Raw genomic sequence first — 13402 nt, forward strand, 5'->3', positions numbered from 1 at the left:
GGATGATTGCACGCCAGTTTACGTCCAATTACAGGAAGTACGGTGCTTTGCAGGCAGCGAGGTGATAAGTGTGGAGGTCGAGATGGTGAACGGGTGTCTGGGACATCTTTCATACAAGACACTGGAGTGTTCCTCCTGTCACAGATCTGAAATCACATTTGCAGCTATAATAATTGTAATTAAACTTTTGTAACCACCTAACCGGGCGGCTGTGCATCAGGAGGTACAGCAGGTGGATGTACGGCTCCTCCATTCTGCGTGCCTAAGTGTGCTTGGGCAAAACACTGAACCCACACACATTGCACATGGATGTGTGAATGTACTGTGTAAATGTGTGTGTGAATGGGTTCATGGCAACTGTAAAGCGCTTTGAGCAGAATATAAAGACTCTTAGCACAGCTTATTTAGCGGTGACCACAATTTTTCTCTAAGCATATTGTAGTTCACATTGCAAAGTGAAGTGGATGTAGTAGACTGTATATAAAAAAGGTTGAAACAGTGGTGTGATAGCATTGTATGGATTATTGAACGTGTGATACACATGATGATCTTGGCCTCAGGTTTATTCTCCTCTAAGTCAAACAAGTTGGAAGCTCACCCGCCCAAAGTGTCCCACATTATTCTGGTCACTTGATAATCAGATCAGTTTCATGTGTGACACACGGATAAATAGCCCGACATGCAAAGATAGACGCATGAACGGATCTCGTGATTTTCACGACGAGAGACACTCACACTCACTTCAATGTTTCATTCTGGGTCAAGAGTGTGTTCGTGTCTGTCGGCTGAATTCAGACATGGCAGCACAGAGAGCTCTTGGAAAACTAAATGATATTTTATACGTTCAAACTTGTGACCACTTGACATTATTACCCTCTGGTCAGGAGAATGAATTCATTATGGCTGTGACATCATCCTGTGAGTGTTTTCTGTTAGATTGTCTTTATTATGTTTCTTTTGTCTTGTTTTCTTCTGTGTTGTTTTATTACCATGTTTATATAAGTGCTGTAGAAATAAAGTTTTATTAGTATAATTAAATCCGACAGTGATCCTTTAAAAAGACAGATGCTTGATGGTGTTATTTGGGAGAGCACTTAGCTGGAAGACGTGACAGCTCCACAAAAGTGAAGCCGAAGGTTCTCCATTGCCCCCTGGTGGCTGGCTGCAGTATAGGTAACAAACCCTGCCTCCTCCATGTTTGCGGATAGGACACGACAAATGTTTCTCAAAGATGGATTCTGTCGCTTTAGGTAGTTCTTGTCACACTGATGTTTGTTCATGTTGTTTTTTCATGTTTTCTGGGACTGATTTGTGATTGGTTGAGTTTATCTGTGGGTTCATGAGTTTATCATTCTACGATCACTACTCCACAGAATCTGGCACCAAAACGTTCAGATATTTTGGCCTCATTTCTGAATAGTGGTAGGAAGTGGAGACACGTCGTCCAGCTGTATTTAAAGTCTATGAGAGGCATGTTATCTTTGTCCATGATGTGTGCATACAAGTGTCACAGCCTCACACTGTCTGCACTCGGGTCACAGCTCAGGCTCTGCATCAGTTTGATATGATGAATGTGCAATTTCCTTCGTCTCCACACAGGCGGTTAATTAAAATCTCTATCAATAAAGTGCATCCAACTTCAGTGGTCCACGTTATAGACAAAGCTGTCACATCTTCAGACGACCCATCATTTAAACGTACGGCGGACTCCGTCAAATCTGGACCGTGGTCGCTTCTGCTGTCAGAATAAGTTAAGATACTGGAGAAGATAGACTTTGGAGAGACTAAATGAAGCACTTCAATATTTACCGAGGCTTCAATTAGCCTTGATCCCCTGCTGGTAATTAAGGGCTGGATTTATAATAACTTGGCCTTGGCTCGGTTCAAAAGCAGGACACACAGAGAGAGGGGGGGGGGGGGGGGGGGGGGGGGGGCAGTGTGAGACAGAGCAGGAGAGACAGAGACATTGATTTCAGAAAAACAATCTTTCATGACCATGAGTAATGTTCCATACCATGTTTGACAGCAGCCAATTTTTTCCACCAACTGCCTTCACTGTTTTCTGTTCACCTCCTATACACAAACATACTGTGCACTCACACACATACACACACATGCAAAAGCACATGCACACACACTAATGTAGACATAAAATAATTAAATTCCTGCAACTATCCTTGGAGGCAGGAAATAATATATCACCCAAGATGAATTTGATACACAGATTTTCTCACTCAAAGTGCACAAACACACACACACACACACACACACACACACACACACACACAGACACACACACACACACACACACACACACACACACACACACACACACACACACACACACACACACACACACACACACACCACACCGACCAGCATTTATCAGGAGGCCAAATCATATTACTCTTGTCGGGGGATCGTCTGTGGAAACTCAATAATGTACAACTCTCCTCTCTGAATTTCCTTGACCAATGGAAAATTGTTACATTTTAGAAAATAAAGTGTGGAAAAGTGATCTGTATAACAGTATATTGACACAGTTTCTTTTGTGACATGTAACAGAACAGTGCGACACACCAATGTTACAGGTCGATGTGTTCCGTAAGTGAGGGAATTAATCTTTTGAATCCTCAAAATCCTCAGTTTGCTTATCCGCTTTCTCTCTACTTGTTGTGCAATGAACTCACAGTAACGAGAAGACTCTTAAAAGTTACTGTAGCCGCTGACGTGCACTGAACTTTTCTGGAAATTCTCCGGAGGGCCTTTGAGTGAGAAATGTCTGAGTCACTTGCTCTGGACATTTTCCGGATCTTTTCCTGCCAGACCGCGGGTAAAATGTCAAGAAAATGTCAGAGTGAGCCCACGTGGGAACGCAGCAGGAAAACTTTTGGCGAATTCACAGTGAGCGAGTGGGGGAGCTGATGATGTTACTGCCACGTGGCGGATGTGAAACGGGAAGAATACAAATATCTGGAGGAAAAAGAGTCAGATGTCAACTTGGGGAGACAATGAGATTGGAGCGCTTTGGACAAAAAGAGCTGTCAACGGTGTTAAAGTAAACAGAACAGGATGTCCGCAGCGGAGTTCATACATTATGTGCTGTCTTCCACATCCCCCGCCCAGACGCCACGCCGCGCCTGAATGATCCAGACATTTCCCTGTTGTTGTGAACGTGTCTGACCCGGACAATATTCTGCTGTGTTCTTGAAAGACAAAGTTCTGAAAGTTTTCATCCCGTCTGAAACTCCTCCACTTTGTACATCACTGTTTGTGCACAGATAAAGAAAATATATACAACTAGTGTGGAGGTACTGATGTGCAGATTTGTGACTCCTTACTTCCAGGATTTATGCTAAAATAAGCTGGGCTAACCCTAATCCTGACTCTAACCTCACATTTCTGATACAGACATGACAGTGCTATCAATCTTCTCGACAAATCTCAGCATTTACCCTGATAGTATGTTGTAATAACAGAATGTATTGCAGACCTGACCTCTATTGTGTTGTCATCGTATTGTGTAATGACAACACATCTTGTTTTTCAGTCAGCGGCGTGCAGGGCATGGATTTGTTCCAGTTGCACCATGTGAAAAATACACAACTCCAAAAAATAGACACTATAACCTACTGGGAGGTCACACATGCATCACGTAGACTTTTTCGTTTACAACGCTGACAACAACAACAGTCTTCACAGCCCAGCAGTAGTTTGCAGAAAATTGCAGTGTATTTCTGGATGACACCTCGCTGAAACCTGGGCCTTAGCAGAATGGAAAAGCCAGACATTAAGTCAGAGTCCTCAATTACATACAGGTTTGTCTGAGGATATTCGGGAAGACAAGCACTGGGCTGAGATCCTCCGGAGACACGGACATTTCTGTGAAGCCTCTTGTTTCTATTTCTTGCAGTTTCCAGGATGTGGTTTCAGGGAGCCATTGTGAGAGGAGGAATCATTATTTTCTGTACGACATGAAAATAAAAGTCGACGGCAGCAACTAATACACCTGATCCTGACACACAGATGATGTGGCCTCCTCTTATGAAAGAGGGAGACTGTGCAGTATCTGCATAAATGCTACTGCTTGAGATGTCAGGCTCATCCTTTTAAAGTACACACTATATACAGGAATACAAAAGCGTTGAGCTGATTAAGTGATTTGTTACCTATGTTTCAAGTGCTGAATAATGTGTCGGCTAAACGCTGAAAATGTCCCAGGTTTTCAACATTCACTTCAAAATCCTCCCAGTTTTTATCAGAATTTAAATAATACACATGATATCAAACTTCTTACATAGAAGTTCATCCTGTTCTGTCCCACTTTATTATCACTTAAACACATAAACAAGGCATCACATGTCCTAAGTCCACACTGATTGGTGTGTACGTTTGAGTCAATCACACAATGTGCAGTTAAACAAGCTGCTGGCTGGCCTTTGTGTCCCAGAGACTCTTCCTACAGAAGCTGTTAGTATGCTAACGGTTAGCAGTCATGCTGAAGAGAAAATTGGTCTTTACTCCTTCCTTTGTGAGGAGCTCATCTATGAAAGTGCTGCGTTCACGGCTTCCATGGTGTTGAAAAGTGCCCTCGGTAAGTTTGATTAGTGCTAAAACATGTGTCCCCTATCCCAATGGTGCATGCATGGGCACATACATGTGCAGTAAGGGACCAGGTTTCAGTGGTTTTGAAATAAGTTCATTGTATTTATGGATGTACACCATTAAAGCGTGGGCCACATCTAACCGGTGCAGTCACCTGGACTGTTTAAAACGGGAGCGACTCCGTTCCATCAGACACGAGTAACTGAAAAATGTGACTGAAACATCTTGTTTGTAGACCTGGTTTAGAACATGGACTGTGTATTAAGATGGATGGCACGTCTCCACCTCCTCCCACTATCCAGTAATGAAGCCAAAATATATCCCACATACTTTGCCATCTTAGTCTGTGCAGTAAAGTGATCATGGGACGGAGCTGTGATAGTGAGTGACACCCGCTCGACCAATCATGAGTCAGTCTCACTTGTCAGTCGTAATGTTTCACCTCATTTGTGTAACATCAAATAGCTCATTAAAGGGATAGTTCACCCAAAAAAGAAACTTCACTTATTATCCACTCACCACTGTGCCGATGGAGGGGAGGGTGAAGTGTTTGAGTCCACAAAACACTTTTGGAGTCTCAGGGGTAAACAGTGTTGTAGCCAAATCCAATACAATTGAAGTAAATGGCAACCACTTCTTCAAACGTAAAAAAACCCCAACAGAAAATAACATAAAATGCCTCCATACTGATCCTGTGGTGTCATCCAAGTGTCCGTAAGCCCCGGCATTCAAATCAGACTTGAAACTGTGTCATTTACACCTTGTTTTTAGCCTAAATGTCCGCCGATATCCTCCTCTGGAACCGTGTCCGGACATTTAGGCTAAAAACATGGTCTAAATGATACCATCTTGATGTGTGTTGGTGAGTAGATAATGAGTGATTTCTCATCTTTCTGTGAACTATCCCTTTAAAACCAAACTTATCAAAAAACTGACACTTGAACAAACGACCGCCTGATAGTTGTAACTTCATTGGGTCGCCAGCTGGAAAACGTAAAGTCTTTAACGTTTTTTAAACACAACTGAGAATTCCAATGGTGAATCTGCATCATCACCGGAAACTGTACTGTGCGAGAGTGGAAAGTCAAGCAGGGGCGACAATAGCTAAAGGGGTTGGGAGTTTAGAGAACAGTCGATTTTAAGACATCACATAAACTGCGTAGCTTTGGAGGAGAATTCACCGATATTTTTGGACATTATTTATAGCACAATTATCTTTATATTGACCTCAAACAACAAAACAACCAATAAATAAGCTGTTGTATGAAGGCTGCATCTAATCTCTCAGCCCAGGAGGGATTCACACCCATTACAAAACTCACTCAGATAAATTTCACCTACACAGAGCATATATCAGCCGGCTCTCACTATATATTAAACCCGTCTTCTTCTTTTTTTTTCAAGTTTCCCCTGTGTGCATTCCCTCCCCTTCAATTCAAATCTGCCACCACCACAGGCAGACAGACATCCTGTGGATAAAACACACACACACACAGAAAAATGAAGCAGACTTTGACATTTGTGCCAGTGAAAAAGTGTACCCTAAACATTAAACATTCAGGAAGGAGGATTAAATTGACCCCTTGCAAACGTGCAAAGTGGAAGATGTCAAGAAGCGATTACATGATATGGCGACCCATTTACCCATGTGATTTATGTGGGGAGATAACATTATCATGTTCTGTGTTTCTCATACTTATGCAACTGCACTCGCTGCCCCTGTGACTGGAAATGGATTCTGAAAAGTGGGAAATTATTCTCACGTAATTAATTTCAGCCACAGAATCAGCGTAATGAAATTCACGTTTCTTTGCAGCAAGTACAGAAACCAGAGCGTGTGAGGAATCCTCCTGGGACTGTGTAGGGGCCGGAGTTCTTTATATTTTCACCCATGAATACACGGACCCATCATAGACAGAGGCAGAGCTCAAAAGCACCAGTAAAGCTGACATTTACTGTGACACTCAGTGGTCACTATAGCTGGGAGCTTTTCATTTCTCATGTATTTTGAGTCTTTAAACATGTTAATGTGTGTTTTGTATATTTCAGAACAAAGATAATATAAGTCCAGCTGGGTTGAAGAGGTTCCTGAAACACTGGCATGTTCAGCTTCTTAGACATTTGTCATCAACTATTCAATGTCAGTGATTGTGATTATATTATATACACAAAACTACCACAAGCAAGACTGGATTCACACGACATGGATTTGGAGTCTGTAAATATCTTAATGTGTGCTCTTTGATAAATTCTCAATTTAACTGATATACTTAAAAACTGAAACATTGATATCACTGTCAATGGTGAATGTTTATACAGTATTTATGATTTGGAGTAAATATAGATCAACTGTGAGCTCCTGCTTAAACCAAGAGAAGAGACAAGGGCAACCCGGCAGTTTCAGGTTCATGTTCAGGCTGTAAATTAATCTTTAAAGGGGAATTCTTTGTCAAATCCAGAGCTGAATAAATCGATTTTGAAGCAGAGTTGGGGTAAAAAAAGAAAGAAAAGCTAAACAGTATTATCCCTGTGTTTTGTGAACTGTACAGTGTCAATGATTAGGACAACTGTGAAATCTCCTGAAGATAAGACTGAATATTTCTGTTCCAACAACAAATTGGGAAAAATTGTACATTTTTAGAATTTAAATTTTGATTTCTGTTGATGTTATTTCACCAACTTCAGATTGATCCAGCTGTCATCTTGTTCAGCCAACAACATGCCAGGGCAAAGACAGGAACAGCTGAAGTAAATCCCATTAGACACCAAGTTGTAACAGCTTAGCATCATTTGTGAAAAATACACAGTCTGTACTAATATGATAAGATACGATTTTCTATAAATATGCAAATTTCCACTGTTAAACATAAATGCTTTCTATGTTTTATGACTGCGCACCAAGGAGACTGCATTGTGTTGTGTAAGTTTGTGTTTTGTGCATGTGTCCATCACTTTTGTAGGAACTAGGACTGTAAAATGGTTAAATGGATGCATCTTGTTCCCAGTCTGTGGTCGGATGTAGATAACACACTCACCTTGGTTCGTGGTTCCCGGGTCCGACAGGACACTTTTGAGCAGCAACAGAAACACGCAGGTTTTCCCACCGGAGCTCATCGTTGAGTCAGACACTGAGGTGCGCTCTGGACTAAAACGCAGCGCAGACTCCGAAATGGATCAGAAGGTAAAGAGGTTTCATGAAAGAGGCTGCAGAGATCTTCCCCGGTATCCACTCTCAGAAGGTCACTGTCGGATCCACAGCACTTGTGTTTGTCTTTCTCTCTCTCAGCCGAGCATCCCGAATCCCTCCATGCGGAGACGGGGAGACACACGACGTAAACAACCAGCCATTGCGCACGGAAAGCCCGACGACCTCAGGTGCAGAGAGTTCAAATAAAAAATAAGAAAAAATCGTGAAGAACAGTTGTTTTAAATCTCAGAACATCTACAGGCGCAGACTTTCCCGAAAGTGCCCAGAAGCGAACTTCTCCGGGGAGTGTTTGCGTAAAAGTGCGTAAATTGGTCATTTAACGTGTTTATCCCAAAACGTGGGAGAATCCCGGACTTCCAGCTTCACTTTCAGACACCGACATCTCTCTCTCGCTCTCTCTGCGTATCTCTGCGTGCGTATCTCTGCGTGCATATCTCTCTCTCTCTCTCTCTCTCTCTCTCTCTCTCTCTCTCTCTCTCTCTCTCTGGCGCAGACGACACACTTTCCTCCACAACAGTCTGAGATCTAGGAGCAAAGTCAATGCGTTCTAATCAAACTTGGTCTTCACTCCTCACTTTGCATCACATAAAACGGCACCAGCAGGAGGGGGAGGAGGAGGAGACATGTGTGGGCTCCTGCTCTGTTATTGATTCGGTGGAGGAGGAGGAGGAGGAGGAGGAAGTGGTGGTGGTGAAAGGAAATATGAAGCCATTACTAGACGACTGTATCACCCCTGCGCTATGATGTAGGTTATACCTGCATTGGATTATGTTGTAGGAATAGTAATGTGTCTGGGCCAGTTCCTATTTATGGTGGCAGGGGAGGAAGGCGAGCAGACAGACAGATACCAGATGATACAGGGCATGGGGTGGGGGGTGGTGGGGGGGGTTGAAGGTATACACGCACGTACAGGAACACAATCGCACACGCACGAACAAGCCAGCCTCCGTGACTTTAGAGGACGTTACATCGACTTACATTGAGTTCCTGGAGACAGACCTAAACCTAACCGTAACCCAAACCTGAACTTATACCAACTTAAACCTAACATTAACCTAAATATAAACCTAACCTAAAACCAAAACGCGTCTTCCCCCTTTACAGTTAATTTACAATTTAATTGAATTTACATTAGGGACCTCCACAAAGAAGACAAGTCCGCAGGATGTGACTGTTTAAATAGATTTAGGACCCAACAACATTAGTAATACCTGGACCACACACACACACACACACACATATAGGTTTATGCAGCTTTGTCCTTTGTTAGGACTTTGCATTGTCTTCCATTCATTGAGTTTAACCCAAAACTCATCTCTTACTTTAACCTTGACCAATTCTTAACCTCAACATAACCACAATGCGCATGTTACCCCTAACCTCTAATCATGTTTAACAGAAGGCCTTGGTTCAGTGTTTGTACAGGAAAAGGTCCTAATGAGGTACCAAAAACAAGTACACACACACACACACTCATTTACATGTTATTATGAATCACTTCACTGCATTGTTAGTAAAACTGCAGCCCATTTATGGACTGTAATTGAATGTAACTCGCACCATAATAGATTTGTGGAGAACAACATTAATTCATTAATATGTTTCGCCCTTTGACACATTCAATATTTTAGGTCTTAGATTACTGTTGATGTTTTCCAAGAAAAAAATAAAACAGCATCACCTGTTACCAACACGTATTCTTTTAATGTGCTTCTGTAAATGTTCATGTTTCACATTTATGTCACAGTACAGTTGATAGGACTCTGCAGTTCCTGCTCATCAACAACAAACCCTCTGAACCCACAAGTTCCCTCCCTCTAATACTCCTGCCTGTCCTGACTAATGGTCTGTGAGCTTTAACACAATAGAAGTTCCCAGGCACCCACAGTCATGGTGAACGTATAATAACCTTTCTGCCACTAGAGTCACAGCTCAGCTGCTTGGACCGATGGGTGACATCAATCAGTTACTGTTACTGTTAAGGTGACGGCTCAAGTTATTTCAGGATGCACTGCAGTATTCAGTGCATACAATTCAACAAATGTTAGTTCAGCCAGACAACTCACGTTTGGATTTTTTATAGCAGCAGCAGCAGAACACAGAGTTTGATGGGCTCCGAATTCATCCCTTCTAACATTGATATAATGGGGAGTGATGAGCCATTATCTTTAACCCCCTGTCGGAGCCTGCAGGTTGATGCTGCGGAGGTGGAGGGGCTGAATCGACGTAACGCTGACATGGGGCAGCAGAGGCATTGACAAGCGAAGGGAGAGATGAAAAATCCTAGCAGCTTAAATAGACTGCCAAATTGGGAGGGTGTGTATAAAAGAGGGTTGTGGACAGCGAGCCACGTGACATGACTAGAATAGCTTGAGTCGCCTGCCTCAACTACTTCACAAGTGTCGCTCCATTATGTGGTTGCTAAGAAGAAATGCTCTCGCTGTATGTTACAGGTCTTCTACAGAAAAAAGGTGTTGTAGATACCCAGCGAATGTAGACATTTAAGTGACTTGCCTTATAACGATAGAATGACTCATCCAGTTGACTTTAAAAGTTTACTTGTTGCCGACTGGGGCTCCAAAAGTTTCAATGTTGATGTCTTTGTGAAACATTCTCTATAAATCCAGCAACTTGCACTGCCTTCCTCTTGCATTCCAGTCTTAGTTGTTTTTTTGAGATTGTATTCACCTTGAACACACAGAAGAAACTTCAAACGTGTTTTTTGAAAGCTTAGAAAAAAAGTCACAAGTCAACTGTGGTTACAGTATTATAGAAAGGTCTGTGATTTTTCTTAAGACAAATGAAGATATAGAGTAGTGTCATGTTTGTTAATGACAATTTAGCTCATCTGAAAAAAGATCAAAGATAGAGCCTGTCTCTTCTCTGAGTACATCGCAGCTGGCAGCTTGGAGACTGCAGCATTTCAGCACCATGGACAGAGGCACCAGACGACTGAGGGCTTTGAATCTGTGGAAACTTTTTGCCTTAGTTGGTTAAAAGTTTGACTGTGTTCAGATCTTAAATCATGCATATGTGTGTTGTGCCATCTGCTAAGCACAGACAGTGTTAGTCAAAAATAAACCATAAACTCTTTCTCCTCCTATTTCCAGTTATTTTCATGTCGCTAACTAAATCAAAGTGCTGTGATATTGCTGCTTCTGGTTTCCAGGGACTAATGTTGGCAGTCTGCTAAACTTGGCAGAATAAAACAAGTATAAATAGAGTGAATGGATCGTCTTCTTACAGCGTTATGGTGTTTAAACTCAACAGCACAACACCACAGAATAACTGGGAATAACTATTTCGGATTCATTATGTTGGAAAACCTTTGGATTTTGATAGACTGTCCTTACTCTAAGTACCTTTCTTTATTTTTTCATTTTTGTTTTCATTTTTGTTCTTGCCTGTGGCTGTGGGATGTGGGTTGCTGAATATACCTCTTGCTGAGTGAGAGGAGTGTGAATGCTTTTCATATGCTCATGATTCTATTTTTTCTCCATACGAGCAGTGGTGCCAAAGCACGACAACTGTTTTTTGTTGGCCCACTTGTCCAGACATGACATCTCAACAAAGTTGGCCAGATCCATGAAATTTGGATATTCATAACCTCCAGCTGGGAAACTGGTGACGAGTTGACAGAAACACGCAGACTAAGAGACACTGACACTTCAGGCAGGAAGTGATGACGTCTGAAATAAAGGGAGAACAGAATTACTAGAAAATAAAACAGGAAGTGAAAACATGAGGTTGGGGCATGAGATGTGTCAACGAGTCTGGAAATTGCCTTAAATTCCCTGAAGTGATTCCATTGGAGTCCGCAGCATTTGGGGCATATGAAGACTGCAAATTTGAAAATACCCCAGGGGGTGAAGTCAGAAAGACTCCCCAGAACTCTGCAGATCTCTCCCCATCTCTGCTGGAGGCTCACAGCTGGAGGCTACGGAGGCTGCTACCAGCACAACACACCTGGATCCTGGATCATTTTTTCGATATATTTTTATTTTTTCGTTATGTTTTTATACTCTGCCTTGTAAAGTGACCTTGTGCTGTCAAAGGCGGCTATAAACCAAATGTATTATTATTATTATTATTATTATTATTATTATTATTATTATTATTAGTAGTAGTAGTAGTAGTAGTAGTAGTAGCAGTAGTAGTAGTAGTAGTAGTAGTAGTAGTAGTATTCTCTCTGACTGAACTGTCAGTGGTAGAGTTGCATTGTGGGTGATGCAGATGTCAGATTTTGACATGGATGGAGAACACATAGACTACAGATGATGGAATCTCTGATTGTCTCGGTTTTTATCTTTTATTTTCTCCCCATCATGACTCAATGTTGTAGGAGTGCAGTGATGAATCAATAGTGTGTGTTTGTTGAAGAATCTCATGAACATATTTCCACTTAACACACTGAGCGCATTTGTGCTCTCGGGAGGATTAACCATCTGAATTTGACCTATTGCATCACTTTCAAACACTATATCTAAGATGCAAATTAGATTGTGATGAAATGCCCAGATCATGATAAATTACTTTCATTTTAACCATTATATATAAATGAGCATCACTCTTGAGATAAGTGTTTTATGTTTTTAAAGTTATTACTGATAATCCTCAAAGAAAATGAACATCGCAGCCTCTTTTGCCTGTATTGATTCTGCTGTGCAAACACTATAACTCATTTAACTCTCCCTACAGTTCACATGACTTGGTCTATGTTCATCATCACACGTTTAACATGTATACCCTATGTCACAAAAGCATCAGCCAAATAAATAAATGCAAATAAAGAATTTAAACAAGTAGTTTTGGGCTGAACTGTATTCTAGAAAATATTAGTTAATACTGGTTAAAGTTCAATTCATCAAGCAAAAGAATGTCTATGGATTCCTGCCAAGGAGCCAGAAATGGTGCACGGCAGCTGTGTCCAGTGTGGATCACTCACAAATTACTATAATAATGATATCAATATAAATTCTGATAACATTTTATTTTAATTTGATTCTGTTGCTTGTGGGTGTTAAGGCAGTGCAAGGGTTAACACAGTTGCTTCACAGCAAGAGGGCGGATGGTTGTAGCCCTGGTTTGGCCAATGTGTTCCCATGTAGACTTTATACCAGTTTCCTCCCACAGTCAAAGGAACTATATGTTTTACATCCGACTAATTGGAATAGCTTTCAATGTCAGAGACGAGCGGCTCAAGGCTCCTGCAACCCTTGAAGAATGAACGGTATAGTTAATGGAGGGATGTACTGTTTGTGTCTGCTGTCCATCAATAGTTTTCTCTGAAATGAGCGTCACATAACACTTCTTTAGTTGCTCATTTTTCAAACAAAGACATATCCCACAGCAAATGAGCAGATTAATGAGCAGAACACATTCAACTGACAAGCCAGTTGAATGTTTTGTCTTTTATATACAAAAACACTGAACCTTCTACACCCCCCCTGTACACAAGTGTGTGAAAGTGTCTGTTAACTGACAGCGTCACTGTTATTGACCAATTCAGAACATATGAAACATCGTATGGAGCAACAGAGAAACAAGACTACAGGTAATGAGATGTTTGAGGAATCCCTAATTCTGAAG

The 13402-nt window shown here is 41.6% G+C and overlaps 1 protein-coding gene across 2 annotated transcripts in view; it reads right to left on the minus strand.

The window, feature by feature from the left end:
* The window catches only part of LOC117757388 (ephrin type-A receptor 6-like), a 44632-nt gene extending 36258 nt beyond the window's left edge, over window positions 1-8374 (minus strand). Inside the window, exon 1 of one of the 2 annotated variants that reach the window (XM_034578518.1) lies at window positions 7641-8374. In XM_034578518.1, the coding sequence (XP_034434409.1) occupies window positions 7641-7719 (79 nt within the window). In that variant the 5' untranslated portion in view covers window positions 7720-8374. The remainder of the gene's footprint in view (window positions 1-7640) is intronic. The other variant, XM_034578510.1, reaches the window with a different exon arrangement.
* Between the last annotated feature and the right edge of the window lie 5028 nt (window positions 8375-13402).

Source organism: Hippoglossus hippoglossus, chromosome 3, assembly GCF_009819705.1.
Source record: "Hippoglossus hippoglossus isolate fHipHip1 chromosome 3, fHipHip1.pri, whole genome shotgun sequence".
NCBI lineage: Eukaryota > Metazoa > Chordata > Actinopteri > Pleuronectiformes > Pleuronectidae > Hippoglossus > Hippoglossus hippoglossus.